The 20,620-nt window shown below is 42.3% G+C and overlaps 1 protein-coding gene across 3 annotated transcripts in view; it reads right to left on the bottom strand.

Moving 5' to 3' along the window:
• The window catches only part of CHPT1 (choline phosphotransferase 1), a 39,687-nt gene that overhangs the window by 3,484 nt on the left and 15,583 nt on the right, over nt 1-20,620 (bottom strand). For all 3 annotated transcript variants that reach the window (XM_030544306.1, XM_030544312.1, XM_030544319.1), the window contains 6 exons: nt 20,089-20,230; nt 6,561-6,645; nt 4,682-4,813; nt 3,981-4,139; nt 1,969-2,094; nt 1,002-1,112 (listed from right to left, as the gene is read on the bottom strand). In XM_030544306.1, coding sequence (XP_030400166.1) covers nt 1,002-1,112; nt 1,969-2,094; nt 3,981-4,139; nt 4,682-4,813; nt 6,561-6,645; nt 20,089-20,230 — 755 coding nt within the window. The remainder of the gene's footprint in view (nt 1-1,001; nt 1,113-1,968; nt 2,095-3,980; nt 4,140-4,681; nt 4,814-6,560; nt 6,646-20,088; nt 20,231-20,620) is intronic.

Here is a 20,620-nt window from a genome sequence, read left to right as displayed (position 1 = left end):
AAATATTTAGTCTGCAGATTTACACTTCAGGTTTACAGTTGCAAATAACTACAGCGAAAATGTATGCCATTTATATGTATCTGATAATGCCGAAGTACCATCAAGTATCTAATTTGCAAGCAACAAGCGTTACTTACAAATTATAATGCGTGCAAAACCAGAAGCCAGGCCTTAGAAGGAAACTCAAGCTATATATATTTTTAGTAACAGCTGAAATGGAAGCTTCACCCCCTGAACCTGTACCCAAAGAGATAATGATATTTGGAATTGGTGGGCAGAGTTTGTTATAAAACATGAAGCAGGGGAGGAAGGAAGAGAAAAATCCAGTAGCTTTTTAAAAAAAAAAACAAAAAAAAAATGGTTGGATTAGTCAGGCCCTGAGCTCCGCTGACTTCTCTTCACCGTTTCAAACACCATATATTATAGTAACAGCAGCAGTGAGTTGCTGGATGGTTAATTTTTAATCAGTCTTGATTTGAAAATTTTATTTTAGGCACAGACTAGAAATCTATTAATTTTATAGCAATTCTCATCAGTTTGAGATTTTAGAAACAATATAAACTTAAGAAAATTAGTCATTTTTCCTCTTGTGTGAAGTGAAACAGCTCTTAGAATTCTAATAGTGAGTACTTTTAATTTTAGTACATAACTTTAGATTTGTAGTCAGTCTATCTTTTTTCAATCAAGCAGAATCTAGTGCATGGCAGAAAAATCAGTTTCAGACTGATGAATTCATGATCAAAAGTAATGATTGCAATGTCTAGAATACAATGAAGGAATTTTATGCTTCATGATACAAGCATAAATCACAATAGACTCTGCACAACTTCATATTTAAGTAATTGTATTTGTTATCTGAGCAAATTACAGAGCTTTTCATTGACTTTTCTTGAAAAGCTTTATATCTGTATTCCTGAAAAGGGAATCTACTTCATTCATTATTCCCCTAACTGCTTCTCCTCTTCTGCTTGAACTACTAGTCAGTCAGTATGGTTTTGAACCTGTTCAGGAGCTTGAAGTGATGAAATTCTGAAGACATGTATGTGAAGGTGAGCAGCAATCTGCATGCATACACCAGTGGAGTATCTCAGCAAATCAAACAAAGATATGACCTAAAAATAAAACAAAAACAAATTCATGTTACAAAAAAAGCTTTGAAACCAAAAGGTCTACCCTGTAGCTCTGCCCTCATGTTCATTTATTTTAAGAATATCTTTGTTTATTCCATTTATTTTTGGGTTGGTAGTTTAAAAAAGGTATTTAAGTGATTAAATTTATACTCGGGTAACTTAGAAGCCATCTTAATTTACAAGTTTTTAACTTCAGTTTGACTTTTAAAAACCATTATTGCAAATTAACCATGTATTTATATTTCCACTGCTAACAAAGCTTTCAATCTGCATGAATGATTAAATTACTCTGCTAAATTCAGGTTAACATCTACATCAAAGCAAAAGCCTGAATTCATGGCATGAGTCTCCATGATTTTCTTTTTTCCTAAACTTCAGCCCCATGTATTGTAGAGAATAGCTACTACTGTATTGGGTGCCAAGAAAGGAGAAACAACCAGAGCCATAACAAGGAATTTGTGTGACCGAGGCAAGGGCCGGCTCCAGGTTCTTTGACGGCAGGTTCCTGAGTCCCTCTCGGAAAGAAGGACCCACCACTGAAGAATGAATGAAGTGGCGGCAGGTCCTTCCCTCTGAGAGGGACTCAGGGACCCACTGTCGAATTGCCGCCGAAGAAGCGGTGACGGCAGAGCTGCGCCTCTCCGTTTTGCATGCCCGAGGCAAGTGCCTCACTCACCTTGCCCTTATTACGGCACTGGAAACAACTAGTTTAAATGATAGCATCGGAAAACAGGGACTGAGTTTTCAACCTGCCCCTTATATAGGCTTCCATAAGAAAATAAGTATTTAACACTGTTTTGGTGGATTTGTAAATTAAAAGTTTAAAACAAATGCTTACCAACGCTATCCATAGAACAATATATTCATCAATAAAACTGTTGAAGTACTGGTCCAAAAATAGAAGACCTGGCCCAATAAATGCAGTATCTTGAAGATAGATCTCACTTTTTGTCATGTGGGCCACCTACATAAAACAAGATTCGATATAGCTACAAAGTTTGACATTTGGCATCAATGAAAAATTTACTTTGAGAATATGAACTATTATGGTAACAAATATTTAAATTAAGGAACAGTACAAATAAATAATGCTCTTAAAAGGGACAGTCAACCTGTTCAATTGACTAATAAAAACTGGGGGTTTTAATAAGGACATTTTCTATTTAAAGTTACTTTAAGCTCTGCTACTATTTAGCAAGGTCTTTTGGGTGAGCCCAAGAACACCACCACAAAATCTGCTTTTGGCTCACCCTGTCTCCTCTGCCTCTCTAATACATGCCTGCTTGCTGCTCAATTAGTTTCAGCATTGCTGTTGGTGTTACCCCTAGAACCTCTTTACACAAAAGAAGCATAAGTATGCAAGTTTCTCCCCTCACCACCCATAACAAAGAAAGTGATGCCACCATGAAGCTCATGTGACTAGACAACAAAACAGTGACACTGACTGATCCTATATGTTACTGCTGTCAATGTGTTAGCTACAAAGACTTCCATTAAGTAGAAAAAGCTATCTTTGGATCCAGTCCAGCTATGTAACAACTGCACATATAGCCTTCTCCCCTTCTGACTGGTAACTAGCTGTGTTTACAAGTTCTTGTACACCTTCAAAACAGTCTTAATGTGCCTTCTGGATCCAGTCCTTCCTTGTTTCTCTGCTCTGTATGCACTTGTGAAGTCTAAACAGTGAGTCTGTGCCATGCTTACTGTAAGCCAAGTAGCTGCTTCTCAACTCGAAGCAAATACTTTGCTGTTTAGCTATACAGTGAAGGTTTGTTAAGACACCTGGAATATTCAGAGTCTGTACCCATACAAAAAGTCACAAGACAAAAGTCCTCCAATATTTATATCCAGAATAATGCTAACGAGCTTGTTGAGTTTATGGTTTCCTGTCTGGGTAAGGCAGATCTCGATCTGGTGAGTCTTGCCCTCTTATAAATGAAAAAAAAAAAGTATATAAACATAACATTGTAATTTCAGTTGTCTAGAAGAACTCTGTATGCCCTAGTCTAAAGATTAAAAAGTTAAGGCAGGAATGCCTGAACCACTGGGCTATCGGATATTCTTGGATGGGTCTTGATATCTCCTGTTGAAGCTGTCCCACTTTGTACAAAATATTTGACTATTTAATTAAATAGTGGCACATGGCCTTGAATTTGAGTCTCTTGCATCATAGGTTAGTGCCCTAACCAGTGGGTTATGAAATTGCATTCTCCCCCTCTTTGGCCCAATGAATAATTATTTTATAAAAGTGAAACAGTTTCAACAAGAGAGACTGAGACACCCCCATAGTCCAGTAATTAAGGCATTCATCTGGGACATAGGAGAACCAAGTTCTGGATCAGGCAGAGTCATCACCACCTGCTCCTCAGGCTGTTTTGTGCAGGCCCCAATCCAGTTGCTATGCTCTATGGAGGCCTCTGAGCACATCTACTGGATTGAATCCCACAGAAGAGATAGTGGATAAATATCTAATTTGTGAACCCTGCTGGGGCACAGGTGAAAGTTAGATACTAAGCTGCACACTGATGGCAGGACTGAGGTGGCAGCCTCCATTTCACTCCAGTGAAAGTTGAGGCACCTAGGGAACTTTACCAGGGGAAGTTAGGAGCCTAGGGAGTTTAAGCACCTTGTGTTTTGAGGACTAAATTTTGAACATGGCCACCTCAAGTGGCAGTTAGGTTCCCCTGGTGAATTCCAGCCAGTCTCTGATAGGCCCAAGTTAGTTGTAGTAGAGGTTCTGCAATAACCAACAGGGTACATTAGCAGAGTTGAGTGGGAGAGTTTACAATATTCCTCACTTTCATAAGTACCAAATACATCCAACAACAACAAACAAACAAGATTCCTTACCACCAATTTTTGTGTGATCTTAGCACTCACAAATCCAAATGTTAAGACATAAAGGCAAGGGTGCTTTTCAAACAGCTGAGTTGTAGATTTTTTATAGATCATTATTGCCAAAGTGATAACTAGTCCTATATGGAGGCCTGGTGAAAGAACACTAGTGCCCTGAAAAACACACAAAGCAGAAAATGTTTCTCATCATAACCTGAATCATACCATAAATTTTTGGGCCCAATTTTTAGGACTGCTGACCAACCACAACTTGCACTAAAAGCCAAATGAAGTCACATGTACTCAACATGTCTGAAAGAAAAAAATCAGGTCCTGAGCTGCTGTGCAGCAGGGGTACTCGCACTGACTTTTCTTTCCCATTATATTTTATAAACTCAAACCTCATTGCAGTTTCTCTGACAATACAAGACCCCTAATCAAGGATATACAGAAAACATGACTTGGATTACCACTGGAGTTGAGTTCTTATTAGCTATCTCATTCATATATATTTAATGGCTTTACAGATAGCATTAAGGTATATCAAACAGTAGAATCGATGTATTAGATTGCTTAAATACTTGATCAGTAAGATGGTCAGAAGTACTAACTTTTTTGTAATGTAAGAATTTAACATACAAACCAGACAACACAGTAACCCCCTTTTCTTCCCCACCCCAATATTAGAATACAGTTTAAATTCTAAAATAGCTTACTGCGATTGTAGATCCATTTTTGCCAACTCCACCACCAAAGATGACATGGAAATAGTTGGAACAGGAAAATAATGCTCCACCCACTATTCCAAGAACAGGAAAAGTCTTCAGTTTTAGGTCTATCAAAGGGATCTTGCAAGAAAAATGTTCAAAAAAAATTAAAGGACATTGTTCCTTGGAAAAAGTTAAACTGCTGCTGAAGACTCCAAAAACAATTTGTATTGCTTTATTTTAACTATCCCTTTTCCTTGAAACTTATACTCAAATCAACAATTTCAGAGTTTAGTCCTGCCCTTAAGATGCCTTTTTGGGGGGTTTAAGTCCTAAAGAAGTAGGAGGTTAAATTCTGCCCTTGAAATTCAACTGTATTTGCAACATCATTAAAAAGCTCTTTTTATACTTTTGCTAACTATTTCAAATTTGATTCCACAGAAATCTGTGTCAGAGGAAAAAGGATAGTTCTTTCTAAATTCATTGGTCAGCACAATGGAGCACCACAGGAAATGCAAACTCCATCTGCCTGCGTTGTGATTATGTTACATAATATGCCATATGATGTATCTTTGCATTATGTATATTACCCAGATATAGATTTAACAAAATATTTACCTTTTAGAGTCAAATGCAGTTTCAAGAAAACTTCCAAGGCAGCAAAGGGTTAAAAAAAGAGTAGCAATAAATTTTCTGAAACCATGGACTACATATTTTTGGAGACAGACTTGTTTTTTCTTTAACGTTAAAATCAAAGGCAGGGACCCCTGCATCTCAAAACAATCCACCAATTAACACAAAAAGAATATACAGTCATTAAGCCAAGTTTGTGAAGTCTAAAGATCTCACTTACAGTTTGCATTTCAATCTTAATAGTTTCAGAAAGAGAACAAAAGCTATTTGGGGAGAAGAAAACCTAACTGTTTCAGACAGCATTTCCCTCTAAAAACTTGCCATTTCGTAATTGCCAGATTGATGAATGAGTGAGGTACAATAAAACATTACCAAAATAATTCAGACTGCAAAATTAACTTGACGTTGCATGATATTAATATCTATTCCAATCAACTAGTATTGTGTATTGTACAGATGAAACCACCACCAGGAATAGGAACTACAGTCCAGTATACAGCAGGCTTCACTGAAATTGTTTCCAACTCTTAAAAATATTTGCATTCAATCCTATATGGGTCTATTCTACATGAAATATATGAGCTGTTCCCCTTTCCCTCAAATAGACTGGAAATATTTTTTGACATACTGATGCCAGAACACTGCTGGGTAGACATTTTAAAGTTATGGTGCCAGATCAGCTCTTACACCAGTGTAAATCCAGTGCAGCTCTATTAACTTTAACAGTTACTCCATATTTACATCAGCATAAAGCAAAATTTAGCCCATTGGATTTGTAGATTTTAATGGACAGTTTGTTTTACAATTTTGACAGTCTACTTTAAAAATAATTTTGAGCAGAAATTTATGGTACAGGAATAATTAAATATAAAAATTGGATGTAATAGAAACTATTACATATGAAAAATAGAGATGGTGGATAAGATTCCTTTGAACTATAATCAAAATGTATTTTCCAGGCCTGAAGTTTATATATGGCAGATGGGGTCTTTTTCCTCTGTGTAGCTCTAAATTCATGCATAGGAAACCACACCATCACATCCAAGCGATACAGTACTGAACTACATGGAAACAGGCATCCTATAATAAGTATATAAAGCAACTTTTGTATGTATTAAAATGAAATAAAAAATAAGATTTAACAAATACAACAAACTGAACACACAAGATTTGAAAAGCAATTAACTAAACATCAACACACCTGCACATGACAGCTTCAGATAAAACTGAAAGTCTGAATGCTTGATACACTTACCTTGTAGTCCCACATAGTAGTTCCACCAAATGCAGACATCAAGAAGAGGATCATTATGGCTATCTGAACTTCAGTTACGTCAACCCTAGAAAGAAAAGACGAAGCAGGCTTAGTTCATACATCTGTTTGTTGGGGGGAGGGAATGGGAATAAATTATTAGGTAATTAAAATGTATCCATTCAGGATATGCCATGTATATAAAAGACATGATTTCTGTGACCACAAAATTCTACATACCAACTAAAGCAAAAACATACTTTGCTAAATACCGTATATCGTTTACAGTTATGCACAGAAAACATGGGATTTTTTTTTTTTTTTTTTAGTACTGTATAGCTATTTAGGAAATTTTAACATGCTTACAAATCATTGTCATAAATATTAAGCAAAACAATAATTATAACAGTGAGCTTTTAAGAAAAAACAAACAATACTCTCATCATCAGATCTCTCTATTTAACAGGGTTTTATTCATATTGCAGAGTGAGTCTTTATACCATCCAGGGGCTGTTTTATTAAATTGAGTGAAACTGGCTAGTCATTTATCAAACGGTGTGATTATCAAATATCAATATTCACTAATATTAGACAGGTGTGCTGGGTATTTCTGCAGGCAAATGTACTTTGAGTATTGAATAAATGGCAGCCAAATATCACACATCTGTTTGTCATGTGTATTTTGCTAGATATGAAATTGATGCATTGATTTTTCCATAACCTGGCTTTTTTTTTTTTTTTTAAAAACAAAACCATTCCTCTAGTTTTAGACTATTTTTCCTTTTTCTAGTGAGAGGTTAATCAGTAGTGTAGTACCTACTAGTGGCTAAGATTCTTCATTTCCTTTTATGTGACCATTTCTGCTAGGAAGCCCCAGGAGGACTGCCAAAGGACTGTTGGATATGTATTACCAAACAATTTGCAATATTTGGTGACTAATCACATCTCAATATTCTCTAATGACTGGACATGTCCACTATATATGCATATAGTCCCCTCTTTTACCATAATTTCTCCAACAGTTATCCCCCATTCAAATCTATCATGTTTGTTAAATACCATCTGACTCCTGTGAAGTACCATTTTAAATTGTATCTTAAAGAAAATCTCTCTTGGAGACAGATTGCTTGTCCACTTTTCCAGAGGAAAGCCATTCCCCTGAGGTAATTGGTCTATCCAAATCCTTCTCCCACCTCATCATATATAGGCATCTCTGCAAAAAACTTTCCTAACAAATTTATATCTTTTTTAATGTATTTATTTATTGTTTCCAACCTTCCAAAAGCCATTACTTCTATTAATGGAGTTTCTGTGTTAAAAAAAACTGGTTACTAACCTTCCGCAACTGTTGTTCTTTGAGATGTATTGCTTGTGTCCATTCCATGCTTGGTGTGTGTGCACCATGTGCACAGTTTCCAGAGATCTTTTCCCTCAGTGGTATCTGTAGGGCTGACCCTAGTGCCTCCTGGACCTCATGCACATGCACCAGTACAAGAGGCGTCACTGGCTCCGCACCCTCTCATTTCCTTCTTGCTCGTAACTCCGACAGAGGGGTAGGAGGGCGGGTCATGGAATGGACATAAGCAACACATCTTGAGGAAGAACAGTTACGAAAGATTAGTAACCATTTTTTCTTCAAGTGCTTGCTTATGTCGATTCCGTGCTAGGTGACAAGCAATATCCCTGGGAGGTGGGGCTCTGAGTTCATGGATGGGCTGATTGCAACACTGCTCTCCTGAAACTGGTGTTGTCACAGGTCTGTTGAGTGATGGCATAGTGGGACATGAAGGTACGAATTGACACCTATGTCACAGCCCTGCTGATGTTCCCAACTGATAACTGCGCAAGGAATGCTGATGAAGCCTGGGCTCTTGTGGAATGAGCCTTCACGATAGCCAGAGGCAGAACCTTCACCTGCTCATAGCAAGCTTGGATGTAGGCAGTTATCTGGGAAGAGAGTCTTTTGGACAACACTGATAGTCCTCTCTCCTGTCTGCCATAGCTAGAAAAAGCTGCATAGACTTGTGGAAGGGCTTAGACCTTTAGATATAAAAGACCATGGCCTGCCTAACATCTAATGTGTGTAGCCAACATTCCTCATTGGTGCTGTGAGGCTTTGGAAAGAAGACAGACAGAAAAGTGTCCTGGTTGTTATGGAACTGCACCACCACCTTTGGGAGGAAGGCCGGGTGGGGGCATAATTGGACATTGTTTTTGAAGAACACCATATACGGGGGGCGGAGGGGGATCTTGCTGTCAGGGTTTTGATTTTGGAGACCCTTCTGGCCGTTATAATCACCACCAGGAAGGTGACCTTCCACCGAAGGAGCAATAAGGAACAAGATGCCAACAGCTTGAAGGAGAGCCCCCCGTGAGCTTTGACAGTACCAGGTTTAAGTTCCATGGGGGAATCGGGTCACAAACCTGAGAGTAGAATCTTTCCAAACCTTTGAGAACCTGATCATCTCCTCATGGGAGAAGACTGATCTGCCCTAGACTGGAGGATGGAAGGCTGAGATGGCTGTAAAGTGAACTTTGACCCATGGCAGAGCTACACCCTGATGCTTTAGGTGGAGCAAATAGTCCAAGATGGACTGCAGGGAAGACAGAGATGGAGAAAAATTCCATTCAGAGGCCTAACAAGTGAAATGTTTCCACTTAACCAAGTAGGTAGCTTGGGTGGAGGGTTTCCTGCTACCTAATCTGAGCAGGTCTGCTTCTCAGGGTTCAGCCATGCAGAAGCCACTGTCAGGTATAGCAAGGATCTAGTGAAGCAACCAGCTACAGTCTTGCAAAAATCAAGTCCAGACAGGGTAGGAGCTCTACTGGACTTGCTACCGAGAGGTACAGAAGCATGCTGAACCAGTGCTGGCGTGGCCACGCCGGAGCTATCATGATAACCTTCGCCTTGTCCTCTTGATCTTTAAGAGCACCTTGTGTACCAAGGGAATCAGTGGGAAAGTATGCAGCAGTCCGACTGCCCAGGAGACAGGAATGCGTCAGACAGGGGGCCGTTGCTGAGCCCAGACATCAAACAGAACCCAGTGGCATTTCCTGTTCTGTCTGGTGTTGAGCAGATTCACACTGGGAGTCCCCCCACTTCTGGAAGATAATTCTGGCAACGTCTGGGTGAAGAGACCACTTGTGGCGACGTGATCCACCAACGATTCCAGTCTACCAGGATGTGTGCCACCTCAAGACGAACACTGTGGTTCACACAGAAGTCCCAGTTGGAGGGCTTCTTGACACAGGTCTGAGCAAGCTCCCCCTTGTCTGCTGACGTAAAATATTGAGGCCACATTGTCCGTCAAGACCTGCACGACTTTTCCGAGAGCAGACGAAGAAGCGCCTGGTAGGCCAAGTTTATCACCCTGAGTTCCCTGACATTTATGTGCAGGGAGAGGTCTTCCTGAGACCAGAGACCCTGGGTTCCAAGTCTACTGAGGCTGGCTCCCCACCCCAGGTTTGATGCATGCGAAACCAAGATTACTGTCAAGGATGGGGCAGTGAAAGGCACCCCTTTCGTCATTGAATGCGGCTCTGCCCACCAAATCAGAGAAGCTAAGACGGTTGACAGAATCATGAGAACCGAGTCCAAGTTGTGTTTGCCTGGGAGCAGACTGACGCCAGCCACGTGTACTACACCACATAGGTACATGCTGCCATGTGACCTAACAGTTTGAGGCACACCCAGGTGGTCATAAGTGGGTGATCTTTGACACGGGCGATAAGATCTGACAGTTTGGAACCAGGCCTCTGGCAGGTAGGCCTTGGCCTAAATGGAGTCAAGCACTGCCCCTATGAACTCTCTTCTGTGCACCGGGACTAGTGTCGATTTCTCTGAGTTTATTAACAGGCCCAGTGTCCAACAAGTGGCCCATACTATGCCAATGCTGGGCTGAACCTGAGCCTACAAGTGGCCTTTGATCAGCCAATTGTCAAGGTACAGGTTGATTTGTACACCTTGACATCTCAGGCAGGCTGCAACCACTACCATATGCTTTGTTAAAATCCATGAGTCTGAAGGAAGCGCAGTGAACTGGTAGTGGCACTGGCCCACCATGGACCAGAAGAATCTCCTGTGTCTGTGGAAGGTGGAAATAAGCGTCCTTTAAATCGAGGGCAGTGTACCAATCTCCTGGATCCAGGGAAGGAATGACTGAGGTTCTGCATGGTCTCCCTGGCCTCTATTTCTTGAGATATTTGTTGAGGTGACACAGGTCCAGGAGGGGTCACAGGGCCCCTTTACCTTTCCAGATTAGGAAATATTGGGAGTAAAACCCCTTGCCTCTCAAACCTTGGAACTTCCTCTACAGCCCCTAGATGAGAAGTTGCTTGTGAGAAAGGTCCGTGAAGAGGGATGGGGTTGGGGAGTGGGAGGGAGAGATGAAAAACTCAGGGTGTATTCAACTGTGTCACTACTGAGCACCCAATGGTCCAATGTTATGCAGGATCACACAGTGTAGAAGGGCGATAGGCAGTCTAAAACCAAAAAGGGGAATGGATTCTGAATTGAATCTATCATGCCATCCTCGGGTGTACCCTCAAAAGCCCTGTCGACCCACTCTGCTGAGACTGAGGTAGAAGGTAGGGGCTGACAGCTCTTATAGCCCTTCCCTCTTACTGGATTCCTGCCTGGGAGGCCCCATAAATTTGGGAGGCTATTGAGGCCTGAAATGCTTCCTGGAGGCCAGGAGCTTGTCCAGACCTAGAGAGTGGAGCATGGCTCTCGAGTCTTTGAGGCAGTGCAGTTGTGGAGTCTGTCTGCTCAGAGGTCAGAGAGGTACCCTCAAAGGGGAGGTCCTGGACTAACTGCAGCACTTTGTGCGAAAGGACTGGTGACTGGAACCACGAACAGTGCCTCATGGTGATCTCCGATGCCATCGTTCTGACTGCAGAGTCAGCCACATCCAGAGCTGCGTCGAGGGAGGCCCTGGCCACTGTTTTGCCTTCCTCCAGGATGGCCATGAACTCCTGCAGCAGGATGTCCTTGAACTTGGCCACTGTGTCTCACAGGTTAAAATCGTACTTCCCCAACAATGTCTGCTGGTTAGAGATATGGAGCTGGAGGTTGCCCGTGGAATAAACCATTCTTCCGAACAGATATTGCGTCTTAGCCTCTTTATTCTTTGGGGGTGGTGACGGACTGATCTTGTCTGTCCCTCTCGTTCACAGCTGACACTACCAGGGACCTTGGGGGGTGAGGGGATGTGAATACATGTACTCAAACACATTGGCCCGTATGTAGTACTACTTTTCTGCTCTTTTTGAGGTGGGGGACAGAGAGAAAGGAATCTGTCAGAGCCCTGACTAGTCCCAACACCACCTCATTGACTAGGAGGGCCATTCTGGAGGAAGCCACTGTGGCCAAGATATCAATCAGGCTGTGTATGGACTCATTTAGCTCCTTTACTTCCAGCCCCAACTTTGTGGTGACTAATTTCAGGAGCTCCTGAGGGGCCCTGAAATCATCTGGCAGGAGTGGGTTAGAAGGGCCTGCTACTGCCTCATCTAGGGACAAAGAGGAGGCAGCTAAAGCCATAGGAGGGGCTGGTCCTTCCTTCTCCATCTGTACCACCTCCACTGCGACCACTTTAGTGACTTTGGTGCCAGAGTCAGGGTCTGGTGCCAGTTGGGACGATGCAGTGGCTCGTCTTTTGGACATGACGGAGTCTGACTGCTGGGAAGGGGCCCGGAGCCGGGGGAAACCATCATGAATTCCAGTACTGCCACTGGATGGGCCAATGTCCTGATGGCCAAGCACTGGCTGCAGGGCCTGTACTCAAGTCTGGTGCATAAGTCAGGTACCATCAGAGGTGCTGACTTTGTCTTTTCCCAGGGAGTGCTCAATGCCTGCTCCACTCCAAGCCCCGCCCCCACTCCACCTCTTCCTCCAAGTCCCTGTCCCTTCCTGTCTCCACCTGATTCCACGAGCCCACCCTCCCCCCACTCCTCCACCTACTCCCCCCAGCACCTCCTGCATGTCGCAGCGGGAGGGAGGCAGTGGAAGGAGCTGATGGGGGCTGCAGCCCAGAGCGCACACAGAGTCCACACCTATGGGTACCAGTACTACTTTGGTGGGTGAAGGATCCCATCTCAGACTCTGAAGAGGATTCATCTCCCAGGTACAGGTCCTCCGTGGTCTCTGATTCTGCCTCCAGGCGGTGCTGGGGGTTCGGTGACTGATATCAGGTCAGGGACTGTTGCCGTGGGGCCATGGAGGGCTTTCTTCTGGAAGGCACCGCTATGGCTGGTGTTGCAAAGGAGCGCTCCGCCCCTTGTGCCCTTCTGTCCCAAGGTAGCCCTGGCTGGTACAGGATCTTGGGGAGTGGGCGGTATTGGGAGGGACATCAAGTCCTTTGCAGCCTGGAAATCCTCTGGAGTTGAGGGGGCCCACAAGTGCAAGGTACCACAACCGCTCCCTGGAGTCAGGTCCTGAACCAGGCTCGGTGCTTACGCAGAGTTGCCAGAGCCAACCGTGGCTCTAGGGAGGACGAATGGCCTGGAATGGGTCTCACTACATCAGTTGCTCCCCTCTTTGGCACCGGAGAATGCCCTCTCTCAGCACGCTATTTCCTGTGCTGCTTCCTCAGCACTGGGGATGGAGAACGATGCGGGGAAGAGCATGGTGCTGGTGGAGCACTTTGCATGGAGGCTGAAGTGCTCGGCCCCCATTTGGAGCAAGATGGCTCCAAGGATGGTCTTGAGGGCTGCCTCCATTAATAGAGCCTTCAAGTGAATATCTGTCTTTCTGAGTCTGCAGTTTGAAGCCCCTGCAGATCTTACACTTTTCCTTAACATGAGCTTCCCTGAGCACTTTAGACAGGCCAAATGTGGATTACTCACAGGCAAGGGCTTGCCGCAGGAGGTACATGGCATGCACAGCCCCTGGGATGATGTCTCTCTGCACCTGGGACTGCTGTCTATACTACGTGCACTAAGACTAACTGGTAACTAAATTTGCTAACTACAAAAACTATACACAATAGAGATCAGAGTCTAAACCACTGTTAGGTAAACCTTGCAAGAGCAAGAAGATCATTCCAAGCAGCCATCATGGGCAGTAAGAACTAACTGGGAGGTTTTAGAGCTGGTGGTGCCCCTTATACCAGCACATGTGCGTGGAGTTCCAGGAGGCACTAAAGCGGGCCCTACAGATACCACTGAGGGGAAAAATCTCTGGCAACTGTGCATGTGGTACATACACACACCTAGCATGGAATCAAGATGAGCAAGCACTCAAAGAAGAATAACTCTTCTAGAAAATTGAGAAACAGTGCCTAACTTGAAGGTATTGGTACCAGTAGGAGAGTTGGCCAGTTAGTTTTGATTTCGAAATAAGTTCCTGTGGTGAACAGCTGGCCAACAGTATGCATTCCAAGGGTCTTCCAATCTTTAAAACTCTAGTTTGTTATTTGGCTTAAAATTTGGACAATTTCCAGTGGGTGTCACTGAGAAGGGAGGAGAGATTCTCTCTAGTTCTACCCAAAACCCATAAAGTAGCCTCTAATAGAGCATGCTGTCATAAACAGATAGCTAAGGGTTAACGTCTCTTTCACCTGGAAAGAAGTATCTGAACCACCTGACCAGAGGACCAATCAGGAAACAGGATTTTTTTCAACTCTGCGTGGAGGGAATTTTGTGTCTGAGTCTTTGTCTGCCTGCCTGCTTTTCTCTCAGCTTTGAGAAGTGATTTCTGTTTTCTAATCTTCTGTTTCCTAGTTGTGAGTACCAAACATGGTTTTGTTGTTTTTGTATTTACATGTCTATAGTGGCTGGAGTGCTTTGATTTGTATTCTTTTTGAATAAGGCTGTTTATTCAATATTCTTTTAAGCAATTGACCCTGTATTTGTCACCTTAATACAGAGAGACTATTTGTATGTATTTTTCTTTCTTTTTTATATAAAGCTTTCTTTTAAGACCTGTTGGAGTTTTTCTTTAGTGGGGAACTTCAGGGAAATTGAGTCTGTACTTACCAGGGAATTGGTGGGAGGAAGAAATCAGGGGGAGATCTGTGTGTGTTGGATTTGCTAGCCTGATTTTTGCATTCCCTCTGGATGAAGAGGAAAGTGCTTTTGTTTCCAGGACTGGAATTACAGAGGGTGGACTCCCTCTGTTTAGATTCACAGAGCTTGTGTCTGTGTATCTCTCCAGGAGCACCTGGAGGGGGGAAGGGAAAAAGGATTATTTCCCTTTGTTGTGAGACTTAAGGGATTTGGGTCTTGGGGTCCCCAGGGAAGGTTTTTCAGGGAGACCAGAGTGCCCCAAAACACTCTAATTTTTTGGGTGGTGGCAGCCGTACCAGGTCCAAGCTGGTAACTAAGCTTGGAGGTTTTCATGCTAACCCCCATATTTTGGATGCTAAGGTCCAAATCTGGGACTAAGTTATGACACATGCGTATAAATTTCTGGATGGCATGATTTTTTAAAAATTAATCTATAGTAAACTAGCAATGTTTACACTGCCAAAGTTTCTACAGACCTGTCCAAAGTTATCTGTACTCACTGTCTCTTCTTATTTGAATGAAGAGAAGTTTTAATTTGGAGATAACATTTGAACGCATACAACAAACTATTGAGATAATATCAACAATTCTTTATTAGGAGGACAAAGTTATAAAACTAATGATCTCCTGAACATTGCTTTTGCCATTCAAGGCTCCTTAGCGTTGGGACCAGATCTCTGTATTGAATACCCTGCCAAACAAAAGTGCTAGGTAAGACAGAGAGCAGACATGCCAATTAAACACTAAAGTAGACCAGACTTAAAACCCCATTTACAAGGTAATACCCACTCACCCTTTAAAACCTAAAAAGAACCTAAAACCACATAGGCCCTGAACATACAGCAAAGTCAACAATACGTGTAGAATCAAAAAGATCCGAACAGGTTCCACCTTGCAAAGTCTGCGTTGCCAGCTTTTGCCTTATACTTTATTTGTATAAAGAATACTGCTGCTCTAAGTAAATTTTTGGGACTCATGTAAAGGATTTTGTTATTGACACACACTTACCTGGGGAAATACCCTGTACCGTAATATATTTAAAGACTACTTCACTACTGTAAGTCATTATTGTAGCAAAGCCAGTCTATCTTTTTGTGCCAACAGTTCTTAATACACACAGCAGGAGAAATTATATAATGTTTAAAGACTTGGGTTCACTGCCAACTCTGACTCTGTCTCAATGACTCACCTGAGGTATTCAACTCAACTCTCTCTCCCTGCATTTCGTCATCTGTAATAAATGCCCATCTTTACAAAGTGCTTGAAGATCCATGTCTGAAAGCTACTAGCACTTACTATATGTCAGTTACGTAGTGAACAAAGCTTATGTGCACAGAACTTACACCATACATGTGAAGTTAAATTTAAAATGTTTAAATAGACTCTAGTTCCTCTAGACTGCCAAACAGTGTTGTCTTGTGTATTTGTAGGACAAAAGAACTATGAATACATATATAAAAAAAAAAAAAAAAAGACAAGGATGTGCATCAGCACCATTTAAAAGGATCTCAGTTTTGCAACTTCACATGAATGTCTGTCTGCTCTTCAGGGCATTGGTTGGCTCAGACCACCAGTAGCGAGATTGTGCCATTGGTTCTAATCCAACCTAGGTTAGTAGCAGGGCCGGCTCTAGCCATTTCGCCGCCCCAAGCACGCAGGAGGTCCACCGGAGCCGCCTACCGCCCTCCCGGCAACTGGCAGAGCGGCCCCCCGCGGCATGCTGCTCCAAGCACACGCTTGGTGCACTGGGGCCTGGAGCCGGCTCTGGTTAGTAGTGTCCAGATGTCTGATCATCATTTAATGCTATGAATCGATCTAGTACGTAGCTACTCACATCACACAGAAAAGTCACAGCCCTTGCTCGCAGTTTCAGCAAAGGGACCCAAGAACAGAAGGGGGAGAAGATTAAATTATCTTCTCATTTTAGAGGGAAGATTGCCAATGTCCCTTAGACCTGAATTGGTAGAAAAGCTTCCACTGCCACCATTTATGCTCTACTACTGTGGACAGAGCTATGTAGACTCCAGTATCTTCATTCAGACCCCTTTCATCAGCTCTGTACTTACAAGTTGAGAAAAATATAAGAGTTGCTCCCAGTTAAATCACTCAAAATTTGCAAAAAAGAGAGAGTCATTAAAATTGTAATATGAAAGAACTGACATTTAGCATTTGGATGCACTTTTGCACTCTAAGGGGAAATGTATATTTAAATGATACAGAACATGCAGAGTACCTAATAAATCCTTTTCGAGAGTGTCTGCTGTTATGTGCTTCAATATGTACTTATAAAATGGACTAATCTATGCAGGTACTCATAAGGCTCATCAATTTAGTATACTAGTTATGGCTGTCGATTAATTGCAGTTAACTTACGTGATTAACTCAAAAAAATTATCGCAATTAATCATACAGTTAAACAATAGAATACCAACGGAAATTTATTAAATATTTTGGATGTTTTTCTACTTTTTCAAATATATCTATTTCAATTATAACACAGAATACAAAGTGTACAGTGCTCACTTTATATTACAAATATTTGCACTGTAAAAATGATAAAAGAAATAGTATTTTGCACTACAGTACTTATATGAGGTGAATTGAAATCTCTTTATCATGAAAGTGCAACTTACAAATGTAGGTTTTTTGTTACATAACTGCACTCAAAAACAAAACAATGTAAAACTTCAGAGCCTACAAGTCCACTCAGTCCTACTTATTGTTCAGCCAATTGCTCGGAGAAATAAGTTTGTTTACATTTACGGCAGGTAATGCTGCCCACTTCTTAATTACGTCACCTGAAAGCGAGAACAGGCATTCGCATGGCACTATTGTACCTGGCATCGCAAGATATTTATGTGCCAGATGCACTAAAGATTCATATCCTTCTTCATGCTTCAACCACCATTCCAGGAGACATGCATCCATGGTGATGATGCTTGTTAAAAAAATAATGCGTTAATTAAATTTGTAACTGAACTCCTTGAGGGAGAATTGTATGTCTCCTGCTCTGTTTTACCTGCATTGTGCCATATATTTCATGTTATAGCAGTCTCAGATGATGACCCAGCACATTGTTCGTCTTAAGAACACTTTCACTGCAAATTTGACAAAAAGCAAAGAAGATACCAATATGAAATTTCTAAAGATAGCTACAGCACTCGACCCAAAGTTTAAGAATCTGAAGTGCCTTCCAAAATCTGAGAGGGACGAGGTGTGGAGCATGCTTTCAGAAGTCTGAAAAGAGCAACACTCCAATGGGGAAACTACAGAACCCAAACCAGCAAAAAGAAAAATCAACCTTCTGCTGGTGGCATCTGCCTCAGATGATGAAAATGAACATGTATTGGTCTACACTGCTTTGGATGGTTATCAAGCAGAACTTGTCATCAGCACAGATGCATGGTCCCCTGGAACAGTGGTTAAAGCATGAAGGGATATATGGATCCTTAGTGCATCTCACATGTAAATATCTTGCTCTTCCCTCTCTTCGTTAGGTGGAGCCCATCTCTGCCTAGCACTCCTCCTTCTTGGAACACCATATGCAGCACTTAGCGTACCTCAAGGAATCAATTCTGAAGCACTTAGAGGAGAGGAAAGTGATCAGGAACAGTCAGCATGGATTCACCAAGGGCAAGTCATGCCTGACTGACCTAATTGCCATCTATGAGGAGATAACTGGGTCTGTGGATGAGGGGAAAGCAGTGGATGTGTTATTCCTTGACTTTACCAAAGCTTTTGATATGGTCTCCCACAGTATTCTTGCCAGCAAGTTAAAAAATTATGGGCTGGATGATTGGACTATAAGGTGGATAGAAAGCTGGCTAGATCGTCGGGCTCAACGGATAGTGATCAACAGCTTCATGTCTAGTTGGCAGCTGGTTTCAAGTGGAGTGCCCCAAGGGTCGGTCCTGGAGCCGGTTTTGTTCAATATCTTCATTAATGATCTGGAGGATGCCATGGACTGCACTCTCAGCAAGTTTGCAGATGACACTAAACTTGGAGGAGTGGTAGATATGCTGGAGGGTAGGGACAGGATACAGAGGGACCTAGACAAATTAGAGGACTGGGCCAAAAGAAACCTGATGAGGTTCAACAAGGACAAGCGCAGAGTCCTGCACTTGGGACGGAAGAATCTCATTCACTATTACAGACTAGGGACCGAATGGCTAGGAAGTTCTGCAGAAAAGGACCTAGGGGTTACAGTGGATGAGAAGCTGGATATGAGTCAACAGTGTGTCCTTGTTGCCAAGAAGGCTAATGGCATTTTAGACAGTATAAGTAGGGGCATTGCCAGCAGATTGAGGGACATGATCATTCCCCTCTATTTGACATTGGTGAGGCCTCATCTGGAGTACTGTGTCCAGTTTTGGGCCCCAGACTACAAGAAGCATGTGGAAAAATAGGAAAGAGTCCAGCGGAGGGCAACAAAAATGACTAGGGGGCTGGAGCACATGACTTATGAGGAGAGGCTGAGGGAACTGGGATTGTTTAGTCTGCAGAAGAGAAGAATGAGGAGGGATTTGATAGCTGATTTCAACTACCTGAAAGGGGGTTCCAAAGAGGATGGATCTAGACTGTTCTCAGTGTTACCTGATGACAGAACAAGGAGTAATGGTCTCAAGTTGCAGTGGGGGTGGTTTAGGTTGGATATTAGGAAAAACTTTTTCACTCAAGAGAGTGGTGAAGCACTGGAATGGGTTACCCAAGGAGGTGGTGGAATCTCCTTCCTTAGAGATTTTTAAGGTCAGGCTTGACAAAGCCCTGGCTGGGATGATTTAGTTGGGAACTGGTCCTGCTTTGAGCAAGGGGTTGGACTAGATGACCTCCTGAGGTCCCTTCCAACCCTGATATTCTATGATTCCATGAATACTAGCTACAACAGTGCCATGCAAATGCCTGTTCTCACTTTCAGGTGACACTGTAAACAAGAAGCAGGCAGCATTATCGTCTGCAAATCTAAACAAACTTGATTGTCTGAGTGATTAGTTGAACAAGAATTAGTACTGAGTGGACATCGAGTGTACAAGGACCACACTACTGTAAGGACTATACAAGGTTAACATCACTTCCAGGACTAGCTTCCCCAAAGTAGAAGGGCATAGGGCCATGTACCCCCGGATAGACTCAGCAAAGAGTAAATTCTGCACCCTCCTCAAACAATGGAGAAGTGAGGTGAAGTGCTTACTGTGCTCCTGGAGCTCTGGGAAGCACTGTGCACCCCAATGACTAACAGTGACTTTATGAAGCCATTACTGGAAATAGTGTTTAATGTATTGCAAATCAATAGCAATTGTACAGAGGTCTCAAGGACATCTGACAACTGTAAACAGGAATGTCAGTTCTGATATGAATTTCAGGTCCTGGACCAGATATAAACTTCGGATAAAAGAGATGAATTTTTTATTTTATTTTATTTTTTTTTTACACAAGAGAGGAGAAGGGAAGGATGGGTGGAAGGTGAAATGAGATGTGTCAAATCCAAAGATCAAATATGTACAGTTCTGAAAAGAGTTCTACTTACTTTCCAAACTTTAACATGCCTGATACGTATGTCTGCCAGTGAGCACAATAAAACATGAACGTCCCCACAAAACAACAGAAAAATAGCCAGTCAGGGTTCGTTCCCAGTCGAACAGCTATGCAGGCTCCAATGGAAACAAAAACTGAAAGGCAGAGGTAAGCATAGTCAGTCACAAATAATTACACTACTTGCAATTTTAAAGATAAACACTAGACAAAGTTTGACTGCAATAGCTTCAATAGTATAGTGACTTGTTGGACAGCATTTCCCAAACTTGAAGCTTCAGGAAAATGAAACCTATGGTGCCCTTTACAACCCCATATTGTGGTGTTAGAAGCTCACCCATCTTAAGATATACCTTTTCAACTCCTCCCACCCCCACCCCACAACCAGGGAGGCATGCTACATGTTGGGTAACCTTGTTATAAGGTAGTAATAGTGAGAGTTACAAACAACTGTAAAAATAGGTTTTACATTTTAGAATAAACTTTTTTCCTGAGGTCTATTTAAAAACAAAACTACACATCACATC

This window comes from Gopherus evgoodei, chromosome 1, assembly GCF_007399415.2.
Source record: "Gopherus evgoodei ecotype Sinaloan lineage chromosome 1, rGopEvg1_v1.p, whole genome shotgun sequence".
Taxonomy (NCBI): Eukaryota; Metazoa; Chordata; order Testudines; family Testudinidae; genus Gopherus; species Gopherus evgoodei.
The sequence above is the reverse complement of the archived record's forward strand: the minus strand, read 5'-3'. Positions and strand labels throughout refer to the sequence as shown.